This window comes from Stigmatopora argus, chromosome 19 (assembly GCF_051989625.1).
Source record: "Stigmatopora argus isolate UIUO_Sarg chromosome 19, RoL_Sarg_1.0, whole genome shotgun sequence".
Taxonomy (NCBI): domain Eukaryota; kingdom Metazoa; phylum Chordata; class Actinopteri; order Syngnathiformes; family Syngnathidae; genus Stigmatopora; species Stigmatopora argus.
In genome coordinates, this window is record NC_135405.1 from 14,090,826 (window position 1) to 14,106,236 (window position 15,411).

Consider the following 15,411-nt stretch of genomic DNA (forward strand, 5'->3'; position numbering starts at 1 on the left):
TTAAATTCCATTTCCGTTTATTGGAAAACAACATTCCATGTTTGCAAGTCATGGTGTACACACAAAGACACACATACTCTCTCTCCCTTTCGCACACGTCTGGGAAATCGTGATTTCCACGACACGGCGTCGGCCGGCATTCCTATCGTATACGCGTCACGTTTATTTCCCGTCACCTGTGCTTTAACCCGAAAGGCGGAAGAAAACGACCGACATAAACATACGCACAATAATAAATAATTACAAAAAAATGTACATTTTCCATACAAAAAAAGCTAGTCACACTCACTCACACACACGACATGTATGTAGATGTATGTACGTTTATGTATAAATGTACATTTACACACTGCACATTCAAGTTATAAATGATTTGGGACATTTCCTTGCGTTTTTTTAAGCACTAACAGTTTTAAATGAAAAGTCGGTGGGCTCCGTTGCCACGGCAACAATTGCTTAGGGATGCTATGTGACGGGATGCTATGCTAACGTGCTGCCTTGAGATACGAGTTCAATTGGCGTGGGCAACACGAGTTGAAACAGTATTTAATGTTTTTTGACCTTTTTTCTAAGGTGGAACTATAAATGACTATGGACAAGGCTTTAGAAATCATTTTGTGCTAAAACATTGCCGGGAAAGTGTGCAAAAAGAAGCCAGAAAATGTACAGGCCGAGGATTTCATGCAAATACGCGCTCGGGGTTGGGGGATGATTATTCATCTGGTGCGGATTGGTCGCCGGGTTGCGTGAGAGGGAAAAAAAGTGTCGGCAACAGGAGAAAGAAAGGAAAATGTACACTTTATCAAACATGGTAACAATATTCGTAATCATAATAATAAATAGTATCATCCAATTGCTGCTGTACACAAAAAGAGCCTTTTCACGTCTATAAAAATATGTTTTAGTGCAACCGTACATCATCAGAATTCATCACTTCAAGGTGTGGATCGAAAAAAAAAAGAGCGGACGGGGCTGACATTTCTTTCAAACTTGGGGTGGATGGAAAAGAAAAGGAGCACCAGCAAAAGGCACACTTGGCCTCACATCAGGATTTTCATTTACATTATTATTATGCCCATGATTAAAGTACCAGCTGGCAAGCCCCCCCCCCACACACACACACATTCACACCAATGTCTTTAAATAAGACTTCCAGTTCCTCTTGAATGTCTTTAAAAAGCAACAAAAAGGACTTCCAACCTCAACCCAAGGTGTGTGCATGTGTGTATTCATATGTATTGTTGTTATGGCTGTCTATGCTAGTGCTGGGCGATACGGAATCATAGAAAACAATCTATTGTCATATATTTTAGTCATATATGAAAACCATTAACGAAGATTGTTTCACATATTGCCCAGCACTAATGTGTGTGTGTGTGTGTGTGTGTAAGTGTGGGCGTGGTCATCCGTTATTCCAGAATAAAAGAGAAGCAGAAGAGTCCACAAAACCGGCGCACCTCTACGACACGTCTCCGTCGCTCTCGGCGCCTCGCCCGTCGTCCGCGGGGGGCGAGGACGCGGGCGAGGGGGGCCGCGGGGAGGTGCTAAAGTGCCGATGGCCCGACCCTTCTTGCGGATCCCCCGCGCCGTCCGGCCCCCTCTCGCCGCCGCTTCGGATACGCAGCGAGGCGATGGCTTCGGTGCACGTCCGGATGTTTTCCTCTTGCCCCCCCGCGGGGATCCCGGGGGGCGGAGGCTCTGAGCTTTCCGGGGGAGCGCCCGGCGACGGCGGCGGGGCGCGGACCATCTGGATCCCGCCGATGGGTATCATGGGGAACGGCGAACGCACCTGACGAAAACACCACACGGCACGTTGTGTAGAGCTCGGTCAAAATGGCGGTCACATTTTAAAAAATAACAATTACTTGCCAAAAGGAAATAACGTACAGGGATCCAATGGTGGGTTGGTTGTATGTCGGGGACAACACCAGGACCCCTTCCCTTAAAATCCAGAACAAATAAAAAGTACCTGTAGTTGCGAATGGAGGGGGAGGTGACTGAACAAGACTTGATGGGGTGGGCTGGATGGTTCACCGCTCTGCTCCGGCACCCCTGGGGAACCTGGACCACGGTCCTGCCAAATCAAAAGAAAGCACAGTATGGAACTAGAAAACGCTACTTGCGGAATGGCTAAACTAGTAGCTAGCACGAGCCCAGGCAATAATACAAGATGGCTTCTTGTTGATTTGGGGAGGAGTAAATAGCTCCTCCCATGGAAATTGTTTTGAGACTCCAATTTGAAAGTCAACAGAAGCCAATGGACTCAATAGTGGACATTTTGGTCCAATGGCGGTGGTTAGACAAGGAAAGCTTTCTCACCGTGTCCGGTCGGGCGGCGCCGCGGCGTCCCCCGGGTCCCGGGTGGGCCTGACTCAGGAGCCCGGCCAGTTGTGCCGACCTCAGGCCTCGCGCGCCCGCTTGCTGACTGCCGGGCGAGACCAGACGCGGCGGCGGCGGCGGCGGCGTTAAGGGCGTTTGGCAAAAGCAAAACAAGAGCGCAACTCTGACTGACCTCTGCAGGAGGAGGTGCTGGTGAAGGCCACGCCGCGGCGAGTTGGCCCGCACGGTGGCCCGGTGGCGCCCTCGCGGCGACAGCTCGCGCTTCCCGGGAGAGACGGGGCGCGGCGGCGGCGGGGCCAGCAGCGACAGGCGCCCCCTCCTGGGCGAGAGCTCGCGCCGCGGCGACAGGTAGCGCCGCCCCGACGGGGACGAGCACGGCGAGAAGGTCGGGCAGCCCGGGAAGTCCGGCCCGGGCGAGGAGAGCCGCGAAGACGGCGAGGGCAGATCTTCGTCCTGGGAAGGCGGGGGCGACGGCGGCGGCGAGGCCTGCGCCGTGATGCGGATGCTGGGAACGGCGGCCGGGTCGCCGTAGGGGCTGACCGAGCGCCACCACGTCCGGGGGGTGGAGTCGCCGTCTTCCTCGTCGTCCTCCTCGTCCTCCTCGTCCACCTCGTCGCCGTCTTCCTCCGAGTCGTCGGCGTCGGAGAACTGGTGGTTGGACGGGGTCTTGCGCCGGCCCTCGTCCTCGCCGACGTCTGGGGGGAAGAGCGACTTAGGCGTGGGATAATATTTTCTGCTAATCTGTTTCTTCAATCCGTTTCAAATGAAAATAAAGACTATGACATTGACAAAAGCTTTGGAAATTCGACAAACGTTAATAAATCGTCCCCCGTCGTGACCCGTGATCCTTCCAAAAAATGACCAAAACTATAGAAGATCATTTGTAAGAAAGCGGATAGCATCGCGGCCTGACTCAACTAAGCAAGAAAGTCAATCTTGCGCATCAACTCACCGGCGTCGTCCGCTTCGCCGTCGTCGACGCAAGCCGTGGACACGCCCAACTCCAGACACTTCTTTAGGTGAGCTTTTGACTTCATGTGCTTGGTCAGATTGCCTGCGTTTGGAGGAGAAACGGGCTCAAAATCAGCGGAATGTGAAGTCGGAGTGTCTACAAAACCCATCCTTCCTCTCGAGCGAGCGACCTCCCTCCCACAATAAAACCCTTGGTCCCTTCGTCCCGACCCACCTTTGGTCTTGAAGGCAAAGTTGCAGAACTTGCAGACGTACGGCCGCACGTCCGTGTGCGTGCGGATGTGCTTCTTCAGCATGCTGGGCTTCTTGCAGCGGATGCCGCACTCCTCGCAGATGTACTTCCCCCGGCCGCGCCCGCGCACGTACACGTAGTCCTCGTTGGATTTGAACCTGCCACCTTTTTTCTTAAAATCACGGCGCCGGGGCATCGGGGCCACCCATTGCAAAGGTCTCGGATTCGCCAGACGTACCCGCCTTCGAAGATCTTGACGCGAGTCGGCTCGGCGCCCGCTCTGAGGGACGCCTCCCTGTCCGGGCGCTCCTCCTTCGGCCGCGCCCACGGAGCCGCGTCCTTCGTCCTCCGTCCAAAATGGCCCGTTTCCGGCGGCGACGGCTCCGGTTTGGACTGCGGGAAGAGAAGGCGTCACTTGGGCCCCGTCCCATTTGGCGGAGCCGCCCCGCCCCGCCACGCACCTGAACCAACGAGAGCTTCCAGGCGGCGGAAGACACCAGCTTCCCCGAGCCCGGGGGCGCGGCGGCCGTGGAGTAGAGGGGCTCCGTGTCCCTCCGCTGTTTGGACCTGAGCAGGGTCAGCGCCGCCTTGGTGCTGAGGTTCAGCGGGTTGGGGTTGTAGGAGCTGACGCACCAGGACGCGTAGATGGAGCTGCGCGCCTCCGCCTCGGCGCTGTTGGGTTTGGCGTAGTTGAGGAAACACCAGCTGACCCTGCTTCCCGTCCGCAGGCTGGGGTAGCGGGACGACGGCCGGCCCTGCCGCGCCGAAAGTTCCGGACTCTGCCCGGCGCCCCACGCCGGAGCCTCTCCGCCCGTGTTTTCCCATTCGTCGGAGCGTGGAGCCTCCGCGTCTAGCTCGTCCTCGGGCGGATCTCGGCCACGCGACGGGTCGGTGAGCATCCGGGGGGGCAGCCCGAAGCTCTCCGGCCGGGGAAGGCGGGGGTGGCGGGGGGCCGCCTCGCCGAAGGCTCCCTCTTCGGGCCCGTCGGCGGCGCCGCTCAGCCCCACGGCGCTCATCTCCTTCAGCATCTGGCCGAACATCCTCTCCTCCTTCACCCTCTTCTGCTGCTTGGTGTCGGCGAAGAGCTCCGAGGAACTGGTGGGGGACAGCACCCTCTTGCCCCCCCCGGCGCCGGGGCCCGAAGCGTCGGGAAGGGCGGCGGACGTCGGCGAGGGGGCGCCGCCCGGCGAGGGCGTCGGGCGCGGGGAGCGCGACGGCGTCCCGTCCGGCCGTCCCGGAAAGCGCCACGGCTCCGATCCGGCTCCGCCGAAGGCTTCGGGCGCGACCAGCTGGCTCACGCTGGTGTAGGTCACGCTGCCGTACGACGGCACGTGCGTCTGGACCCGCACGGGCACCGACGAAGCGCCCGGCTCGCGCTCCCGGAAGGCGGCGGCGGGGTCGCTCGGAGGAGCGTCGGCTCCATCTCGGCGCGGGGACCGCTGGCGGGGTGCCGCTCTGTCGGGGGACTGGATGTGTAGCTTCTGGAGCTGGCGCTGGGCCTGGAAGGTCAGCCGTTGTCCGGCGGCCCGACCCGGGTCCCGGCCCCAGAAAGGAGCGGGCTGTCGGAGGGGGAAGAAGGGCTCGTGTTCCCCTTCGGACGAGGAGCCCTGCGCCTGGAGGCGATGCCGCAGGGACCTGAAAGGCAGCCGTCAGCCGGGCCGAGCGTGAGCCCGAAAGCCGCTGGAACGGATTCGGGAAGCCATCCGGACGCCTCGCCGACTCTTACCTGACGTAGTGAGGTTCGTCCAGAAGACTGTCCTCGCTGATGCTCTGCTGGAGGACGTGCTGCCGCGGAGCTCCTGCAGGGGTCCAATCTTTAGTGGAACCAGATCTCGCCAGATAGTCTCGGGACTCACTTACCGCCAACTCTTTGGGTTCTGTTGCCGCCTCGGTGCGGGGAACCGCCCTCCCGTTTGACAAAGGGCTCGGGACCGCCGGCGGCCTCTTGGGCCACCGCCTCGGGATAGACGCTCAGGGACGCCTGAAGACCAGACGGAGGTCACGGACCGGCCGGCCGGCTTCTAGATCCACGGCCGAGAGACGGGCAGGCACTACCTGTCGGACCAGAAATCCTCGCCGGCGTCCCTCGGCGGCGGCGACGGAAGCGCAGAGCTCGCCCTGCCCGCAGGACGACAAGCTGCCGTAGTCGAAGGACTTGCTGCGCATGTCGGGCACCTCCGACGGCAGCGAGCACGGGGCCTGCTCCGACGAGGACCTCCTCATCTCCCTCTGCTGCCGCTGGCCCGACGGGGCGGCGCCGGGCACCGTCAGAAACTCCGACATTTTGCCTCCCGGCTCCTCCTGAAAGTTGGGAGCCGGCAGAAGGACTTTGGAGGGGAGCCGCTCACCGCTCGGCCGCGAGAAAACGGCGGGCGCTTGGCGGACGGCGTGGTACCAGTCTGGTGGGCGAGGCCGCCTTGAGGCCGTCGTCTCGGTCCAACGACAGGGACAGGGACGACGAGTGCGACAGGTTGCTCTCCTGGCTGGGGCTGCGGGACAGGCTGGCGCCGGCCGACTCGAAGCTGGACTCTCCCGACGAGTGCTCCACGTCGGCCAGGCGCAGGCGCTTCTTCTTGGGCGGCAGCTTCTCCGAGGGCATCTGGGAGAGGGTGTCGCTGCGCTGGGGCGGCTGGAACTCCTCCACGTGGGCGTGAGGGTGAGGGTGAGGGTGAGGGTGCGGGGGAGGAGGAGCCTTCTCCGCCTCCTTGGCTTCCGCGTCCCTCTCGTCCGTCACCCTGATCTCCGGGACTTGGATGTTGGGCTGGCGGACCAGCTTGTGCGGGGCGTGGTAAGCTCGTCCGGGCAGCGACGGGAGCGAGGCCGGCTCGCCCTCGCCCTGGCCGACTCCCGGCTCGGGGGCGTCCTCCAAGACGTCCGAGTCGGAGCGCCGGCCGGCCGGCTCCGGCTTATCCAGGGAGTTGGGCCGGCCCAGCGAGTTGGTGTGCTGGATGACCGATATCACGTGGCCGGCCGCCTTTCTGCAGTCCGGCTCGGAAAAGGGGGCGGCGTCCTCGGAGCAGTCCGACTGACTGCGAGCGTTCCGGTGGAGAGGAGCCTTCCCGGCGGAGCCGTCCGAGCCGACGTGGTCACCCGCCGCCTGGGCCCGGGCGCCGTCGGGATCGTCCGGTCCGTCCTCCTCGTCCCCGACGCTCTTGGGCTTCCTTCTTTTCCTGGTGGCGATTTCCGACAAGCCGTGGGGCGAGTAGGTCGAGGGCTTCTTCCCCACAGACGCCGTCCGAGTCCGGGCCTCGCCGTCCCCCCCGTGGCCTTCGTGGCCCAAGAGCTCGAAGGCCGCCTGCCTCTGGAGTCGACGGAGCCCCGGCGGGTAAAAAACGTCGTCCGGGGCGGCGACGTCGGCGTTGGCGGCCTCGTCGAAGGAGCGGCTGCCTCGGATCCCCGGGGGGGCGCCCAGCAGGTCGGGGGGGGACGGGGCCGGCACAGAGTTGCTCCGGACCAAGGCCCCCGAATCCGAGGGAGGTTCCAGGAGTCCGGCGGGACGTGGCCGGGCGTCCGCGCACGTCCCGCCGCCGCCCGCCTCGGAGACGTGGGCCACCGCCACCAAGTGGCCCGATCTGGAGTTGGGGCGGTAGTACCAGGTCCGACCGAACATGAGCTCCTCGTACGTTTTGACGTTGGCGTTGGGAGCCCCCGCCTGCTGCTCGGCGCTCTCCGAACGTGAAAAGTAACCCGAGTCCGTGCTGCCTTTGCCGCGAGGGCTGAGGAGGTCGGGCGAGCGCCCGCCGGCGCCAGCGTAGCCGGCGTAGCCGTCCCAGTTTGGCGCCGCTCGCGCCGTCCCGCCCGGCGAGGTCGCGGCCCGACGGGGGTGACGCTCCGAGCCCCGGGCCTTGGGCACGATCAGGATGGGCACTCTGACGGAGCCCGGGGGCGGCTCTTCCGCCGAGTCCGCGTAGGCCGGTTCCGCTCCGCCTGCGTGGTCACAGACAAACGGCGGGCCAAAAATCAGCAAAGCCGGCCACCGCGAGTCGGCCGGTCTTCGATCGAGGGCGCGCGCGCGCGCGGCGTACCTGGACTCTTGCGGGCCGGGAAGGAGATCTGCGCGCCGGGGCCATCCCCGCCGGCCGGCGCGGCGGCGCCCTCCGCCCCTTCCTCGTCCGTGTCGGTGCTGCGCTCGCCGTCGGAGAGCGCCGGCTCCGGGCCGGCCGGCTCGGAGAAGGGCGCCAGGCCGGCCTTGATGGCGTGCGCGTGCGACTTGCGGTGCTTGTAAAGGTTGCTCTTGGTCTTGAAGGAGAAGCCGCAGGGCACGCACGGGTACGGCCGCTCGCCCGTGTGCGAGCGGATGTGCTTCTTCAGGACGCTGGGCTTGGCGCACGCCCGCCCGCAGTAGTAGCAGATGTACTTGCCGGGCTTCTTGGCCCTCGGCTCCTTCCTGCCGGCGTAGCCCTCGTCCCCCGGCTGGGAGGCCGGCGACTTGGGTCCGGCCGGGGGCCAGCCGCGGGCATCCGGGCCCGGCCGGTAGGGGTAAAAACTCTGGAAGGCCCCGTCGGGGGGCCCGCGGGGGTCCGGGCGGGCCGGGGCGTGGGCGTAGCCGCGCCGGGGCGCCTCGGCGAACGCGCTGGCCGGGGGTTCCGGGGCCCACTTCCTCCGCGGGGGCGACTTCTCGGCCTCGGCGAAGGGCCGGCCCCCGCGGACGCCGGCGGCCTCGCCGCCGCGGGCTTCCATTTCGCCGCGAACGGGGAGGAGGCGGGATCAGCGAGCGCCCGCCCGCATCTCAGGCCCGCCTGGGAAAAGCGGGATTTGCGCGGGGAAACATCCGATCCGACGTCTCTTCACATGGCCTCGGTTGGACGTGGCGTCCGATCCGTTCGACGGCGGTCTGGGCGGACACACGAGAAAATAAGATCAGAGAGGGGGGGGGGGGAGCCTTTGGCGTTTCTTCACCTTTGACGGTCATACACGTCCGGTTGGCTTTTAAAGCATTTTTAAATGACAAGAAATCAAAGCCGCCACTGAAACTAAAGAAAGGCATCAATAATATCATATTTTGGGGGGGCACCTATGGCTGCTTTTTTTTGCCCGTGGCGCTCGCTCGGGCCGCCCTCGCTCCGCTCTGACTAGCGAGCGCACGGCGTACCCACGCCGTTCCTAAAAAGACACAAAGGAAGGCCGGTATAAATAGCTCAAGAGGAAGTGACGCGGGAGCCCACGTAGGCGTTCAAAGATCAGCACTTTTTGGGGGGCCAAACACACACACACACACGTACGCACACACACACACACACGCCCTCGCAAGAGAAAGTGGGCAAAGGATGCGTTACTCAGAGAGGTAGGAACAAAGCACTTATCAGTAGGTGGAAGGGCTAACTATGATTAGCCACTTCCTCTTTTAGAACCCGTTCCATCCAGCAAAAGCGGCGGCCAATCGCTCACGCCATTCCTGTCCAATCTGTTTAAAATGGGTGGGACGGAAGGACGTGGAGATTTGCCTTCAAGAGTGCGCGTGGGAGGTGGCAGCGTTAGCCAAGGTGCTAGCGCTAGCGGGACGACGTCGGCCCGGGTCACACTTCTTCCGTTGCGCGACGGGCTCGTCTTTGAAAAGGGAATATTTTTGGCACGGATTGGACGTCTATGGCCGTCCACGGCGTGGGGTCATTAGCATTTGAAAAAAAATGCCATACGATCACTCTATTATTCTGGAAAAATGAACGTTTGTCAATTCCGCCCTGTAAATACGCATACTTGAATGGGCTTTAAACGAGTGAATGAAAAATACGCTACTTTTTTTCCTAATGGGATCATTACTTTTGGTCACGATATGCCAAATAATACAAGAAATCTGAGCAAATAAATCCCCATAGCTAGAGACAATCCGAAAGGAGGTCAACAATATTTCAATTGAGGAAATCCTGCTGGATGAATTTCGGAGAGGAAAAGAAAAAAAAAACAAAAGCAAAATTGCAGTTACGCAAGAAGCCAGCACGCCTTGTTTTCACTCCACGTAACATTCCGGGCCGGGAACGGGAATGACTCGCCACCGCCAACACCTTTGCGCTCGCTGACAGTGGCGCGTATTGTGCGCCGTGTCGCGCGTGCGTGCGTGCGTGCGTCCGTGCGCGTGGCTTTCGCTCGGGGTGACTCGAGGTGAGCCGAGTTGAGGAAGGGGGGGGAACACACACACACATACACACACAAAAAACAGGCGTCCCGTTGGTGTAAATTGCCAGTGGAAAAGAGTCATATTTTCCACAGGGCCAGCCTTGAAAGCATTACACTCGCTTGCTCGCTCGCTCGCAAAGTGTGCAACTTGGCTTCCTTTTCCACAACAGTCGGCACAATTCTCCAGCAAAGCGCTTAACTCCTTCCCCGCCGTGGACGGCCACGGACGAGACGTCCACGGCGCCGTCCTCGGCACGCGGGCCTCCTGATTTAGACCCGAGTTGATCTCGGATGGCTTGTTCATTTTACAGGGCTTACGGTTTACGGCTCACTTCCTGTCCATCTGGGATGGCTTCCGCAAGATTTGCTTTCACTTCCTGTCCATTTGGGATGGCTTTGGTGAACCCACCAAGGCACCAAAGGCTGGCGTCCGCGACAGCTGATGCGTGCGCTTTACCTACTGACTACTTCCTGTCCGCCCGAGTGCCCACTGCCCACCCGGCACAAGCGCTCGCTCGGCTCGCCCACCCACACGCGGCGTAGCGCGGCGGCGACCGTCTCGCCACATCCGTCCCCGCCGGAGCGGCAGCAGGTAGGTGGGAGGCGTGCGAAGTAAAACGTCCCGGTAGCCCAGATGGCCCCGAGGAAATCATCTCGACGACGACGACGACGACGACGGGGACCCTCCCGCTTCAAATGGATTGGACAACGACGAGCTCCCCCGAAAAAGATTTGATTCGACTTGCTAGCGTTTGGTTTGGAAGCTAAACGACAAGGGCCAGAAGAATTGTTTGCGAGGGGCGGCCAGCCAGATCATCTCCACAAAATTGGAGCGCGGCGGAGGAATTTGGCCCAAATCCGGATGACATCATCCGCACGCACGCACGCTTGTACAAGAGCCACCACGCGAGTGATCGCTTCATGCTGGCGGAGGACTGAAGAAAAAAAATAAGGAAGGAAACCGAACTAGATGACCTCTTGCTTCCATCCCTCCCTCCTTCCCTCCTTCCCTCCCAGTCCATAGAGATTGGACATCCATGGTTTTGGGTGGTTTTACATTTTGAAAATCAAAAAAGAATCTTTATCATTCTTCAGTTACCAATGTCTACAACGATATTCCAGGGAGGGATTACACTACATCACAGGTGTCAAAGTGGCGGCCCGGGGGCCAAATCTGGCCCGCCGCATCATTTTGTGCGGCCCGAGAAAGGCAATCGTGAGTGTCGACTTTTTGTTTTAGGATCAAATTCAAATGAAGAGTATAGAAGTATATTAAATTTCCTGATTTTTCCCCCTTTTAAATCAATCATTGTCATTTTTTAATCCATTTTTTCTGTGTTTTTAGTTCAAAAATCATTTTGGAAAATCTAAAAATATTTTTAAAAAAACTCAAATAAACATAGTTTTAGATCTATAAAAAAAACGGAAAATTCAGGGCTTTTAATCAAGCTCTTTTAATCCATTTATATTAAAATCTAAATATTATATCTAAAATGGTCCGGCCCACATAAAATGTTAATGTGGCCCGCGAACCGACCCGAGTCTGACACGACACCCTTGCTCTACATATTTATTGTTTGGGAGCACTTTGTCATTTGTAGTCGTCCAATGGCAGACCAATTGTCAAATGACTGATGGAGATGATTCCTTTTCTTTTTCTTTTTCTTTTTTTCTTTTCTTCTTTCTGTCCCTAAAATAGACTGATAAATATTTGAGCGCTCCCATTAGGAGGGCGCCGACTCTCATCCCGCCTAATGGGCCGGCGGCAAAGCGGCTAATTAAGCGCCAAACGGATTTAACCCGTCCGGGGCCTTCATTAAGGCCGCGGCTGATGGATGAAGCCAGGCGGCCTGGACCGGCCACCGGCTGAGGGATGGTTCCAGGGGCCCCAGCCTGCCCGGGGGGGGCCCTCCCAAAAAAAAAAGACCATTTTAAAGGAACAGGAATAGAAACGCCAGGACGTGATTTAGTGACGCGGAAATGAAGACGGCCAAAACGGGAGACGGCAGGAAAACGAACGAGAGTTCATTAACACGAGTAGTAGTAGTAGTAAGCAGTCAACTTTTCTGGCAACATTTTTAACAGCCAAGATGGCCTTTTTTTTTTTTTAAGTAGTTGCTGCAACTTTTGAGCGGTCGCCGGGTGAGTCAGTGGTCGTTCTGGTAACAAAGAGGACGGCCTGATGGGAAATACATTAGCGTGACGCTCGTGCACGAGAATGAGTGACGCGCACGATGCACGGCCGGGAAATGGCAAAAGTATGGGGACGGCAAGCGCAAACTGCCTCAAGTGGGAATAGCTCGGTACTACTGGCACGCACTCCGGCAAAAGGGAAGCATTTTCAAACCAATAAATATACTATGGACAGATCCCATTTGAAAAATAGAGCGCGAGAACCAGCGCCGAGCGATACGACGACCTTGAGCCCTAGGGGGCGCCGTTTGGGGAGAACGATTGGACTTACCTGGCAGTGGCGGGCAAAGGCAGAGTGGGTGGGTGAGTGGCTCCCTCCCCTCGACTGGCCTCCCTCGGCCTCCCACGGCCCGGCCCGGGCACGGCCTCCTGCAAGAGAGCGTAACAAACAACGTGAGCGCAACAGGAAGCCGGCAGAATGCGCCACGGGAAGTGGTCGGCGGAAATCCCGTTTGACACCCCAAAAACAAAAATAAAAAATGCTCCCACTCAAAAAGAAAATACAAAATAGTTTCTTTGAGAAATCCCTCCACGCCCGAATGGAACAGATAGAGGTCAGAAAAGGACCAAATACTACATGAAAAGAATCGATCTGTAGAAAGACCAAATGAAATACAACAAATGTATTTCTACAATGCTTGAATTGGATGTATGAATTCAACAGGCGGCGGGCGCTACTTTGCGCTGGGTCGCCGCACGACGCTATTTGGGTGTCGACGGGCGTCCCGTCCAACGTACGGAGAACAGGTGGCGCGCTCGGCCATTTACGTCAGGTGGAAAGGCGCCGTCTGTGCGGGCCGGCGCCCATGCCAAGGAAGTGGCGGGATATCTTCTCGGACGGACAGATGGAGCCGCGCGCCAGAGTCCGTTACGTTTTTTTTTTTTCCGTCGGAGCGGCCATATTTGTTCGGCCTTCCCTCATGTACTACTAATCTGACCAAAGCCAGTGTACTAGCTTGTACTCTAGTATAGTGTAGTGTACTAGTTTGTACTCCAGTGTAGTGTCGTGTACTGTACCGTACTGGTTTGTACTCTAGTCTAGTTGTATCTACTCTAGAGCAGAGCAGTTGTACGTATTCAAGCGTAGTGTAGTTGTAAGTAGTCTGTTGAGTAGAGTAAAGTAGAGCAGTACATAGAGTAAAGCGGTGTAGTGGTACACAGAGCAGAGCAGAGCAGAGCAGAGCAGAACGGAGCAAAGCAAAACGGGGCAGAGCGTCCAGCAGTTTGGAATGCGGCTCGTAAGTCACCTCGGATTTTCCACTCCCGCTGGGACACGTCCCATTATCACTTTTATACCAAAGGAGGAAATTCCTCTGCGGTTTGCGCCATCCACACGCTCGCGCACCTCGCCTCGCCGCTCCCCTAAGCGCCGACCTACTTCTACAAAACCTTGCGCCGCCATTGACGGCGACGCACCGACCGGGACGGCTGGAAAAAGACGACGAGAATCCGACTAGAAGAGCAGAGCGACCGACCCGTCCCGCCGCTAAAGCATTTTTCCATTCACAAATTCTCAGACGGTGAAGCGCGCACGCCTGGGCCTTGCCACGGCACCCCCCCCCCCGACTCTCAAGTAACGATCCCGTGTTCCCACGACAACACCTGCAGTCATATCAACTTTCTAATAAAAACAAAGTCATGGATTCTGTTCAATGAAATGAAATAATGAATAAAGTCAAAGCAAAAAAGGTCATATCAACGGATTCCCGACCACTACGGCACCATCTAGTGGCGCGGCTCAAACATTTACTTCTTGCTTATCCTCACAAGGGTCACGGGGGGCGGGGGACACCCCAAAGGGCTTGCTGGCCAATGGCGGGAAACCCTTGGGAAGTGTGAGGCGGCCAGCCGCCGCTAAAACAAATCCGGTCAAGACATCCATGTCCCTTCGCTCAAAGAGTATTTTGCCCTGAAAGACACTTTGCCGGCTAACCCGCCCCGCCGGAACTCCCCCGCGCCCCTCCATCGCCACGGCAACAGACACTCGTCTCACTTCCTGTTTTTTTTTTTTGGTCACGTCACGCACACACGCCGCCGTTTGACTTCCCATGGGGAGAGCCGGCCGGGCGGCCCGCCGTTCATTCATCGGATTCGTCCGTCCGTCCGTCACTCGCCGCTGTTTACACGCACAGAAAGCAAGCCGCCTCTTGCCACGGGAGTAAAGCCCGGGGGGTGCTGGAGGGCGGGCGAGCCAGCGAGTGGGCGGGCGGGCGTGACGCAGACGCCGAGCCAGAAATAGACGGAGGGGGGGCCCCCCAAGGGGGGGTGGCGCTTTTGCAGCGACGCCATCAAGTACAACAGGTTTGACGGAAAGATCTTTGGGTTTCGCTACGCAGTCTTGGAGGAGAGCAGAACAAAGATGGCGTCACAAAAAAAACACAAATGAACAGACAATCCAAAACATGGCAAATCAACGTCCAGTGAGAAAAATGCAAGTTCAGGTGACGGCTTGAAAACACGGCAACTTCGGGCTAACGGGGCCGTTCCAACGTTCGGCAGACCACTGAAGCCAGCGAGAGAGACGCTCGACTCCCCCCGGCCGCCAAGCCAACACCGCGGAGAAAGAAGGCCCAGTCGGAGATCAATCGCTGTCAACTTCCCTCCTCTCCTCCTTGTTTTTATTTTCTAAAAAAAGGAAGCCGCGACCACCCGAGAGCGTTTGTGGAAGGTCAAATGGAGGAAGGAACGTCTTCTTCCGATGCTTCACGTCTTCTTTCTTTGCTTGGCTTTCATATTGACGCCAGATATTTTGGGCTCTTGGCTGGCTCCGCCGGGAATTAGGAGACACGCAGAGGCAGGTAAGATGACAGCAAAGTCAGACTAAATTAGCTAAAGACGGGCCGTCGAGCCAGCCAGCCGGCGTCAACACGCACAAGAAGAAAGACGCCGTTTCGGGACTTTGGCGTCAAAGAAGACGACGACAAGAAGCCGACGTGCTTTCAGAAACAACTCTTTGTTTTTTTCTTCCCCCCCCCCCGTAACTCTGTCAAAATACCATTTCCGACGTCCCTCGGCGAGGCCTTGGGTTTCGCTTCATCGTTCGCCATTGACGGCTAGAGACATCCCATCCGACTGAAATGGGCCACATGGTTTTCTCACCCCGTTTGAACGGCTTTAAATGAAGTACACCCACAAAACGGCCCGGTCCCCCATCCGTGCTAGCGCGCTAATGTGACGCGTGCGTGACAGGCGGCTAGCCGGCGTAGCGTCTTAGCGCGGGGGCTTTATCCGCTGGCGAGCGAAGCGTCGGCCCCGCCGGCTAATCCGGGGGAGCCCGAGCTGATTTTTCTTTTTCTTTTTTTGCGCCTCCTCAAAATATGTCACCCGCCTGAGATTAAGATGAACGCGCCGCCGGGAAAATGCAACTCGGCGGCTGCCATTGACAGTGATCAATGTCCAATGCCGTTGAAAAACATGGCTTTAAAGGACCATTGCAATTAGTATGGAAGTATTATACAGGAAAAAAATGGAATTCATTTGAAACTACATTTTAAAAATGAAAATATGTCGGTGGATTTTGCTAGCCTCCGTAACAGGAAGCTGACAAATTGTTGTCGCCC

The 15,411-nt window shown here is 58.0% G+C and overlaps 1 protein-coding gene across 4 annotated transcripts in view; it reads right to left on the minus strand.

Annotated features, from left to right (window-relative positions):
* Positions 1-15,411, minus strand: part of hivep2a (HIVEP zinc finger 2a) — a 22,309-nt gene continuing 6,898 nt past the window's right edge. For 2 of the 4 annotated variants that reach the window (XM_077586814.1, XM_077586813.1), the window contains exons 2-15: positions 12,123-12,220; positions 7,570-8,378; positions 5,940-7,471; positions 5,600-5,845; positions 5,405-5,525; positions 5,271-5,343; positions 4,006-5,179; positions 3,783-3,937; positions 3,527-3,702; positions 3,293-3,394; positions 2,513-3,035; positions 2,320-2,425; positions 1,970-2,074; positions 1-1,789 (exon numbers count right to left, since the gene is read on the minus strand). In XM_077586814.1, the coding sequence (XP_077442940.1) occupies positions 1,460-1,789; positions 1,970-2,074; positions 2,320-2,425; positions 2,513-3,035; positions 3,293-3,394; positions 3,527-3,702; positions 3,783-3,937; positions 4,006-5,179; positions 5,271-5,343; positions 5,405-5,525; positions 5,600-5,845; positions 5,940-7,471; positions 7,570-8,224 (5,298 nt within the window). In that variant the 5' untranslated portion in view covers positions 8,225-8,378; positions 12,123-12,220 and the 3' untranslated portion in view covers positions 1-1,459. Of the gene's footprint in view, positions 1,790-1,969; positions 2,075-2,319; positions 2,426-2,512; positions 3,036-3,292; positions 3,395-3,526; positions 3,703-3,782; positions 3,938-4,005; positions 5,180-5,270; positions 5,344-5,404; positions 5,526-5,599; positions 5,846-5,939; positions 7,472-7,569; positions 8,379-8,558; positions 9,278-12,122; positions 12,221-15,411 lie in introns of those variants that run through there. The other 2 variants (XM_077586816.1, XM_077586815.1) reach the window with 2 other exon arrangements.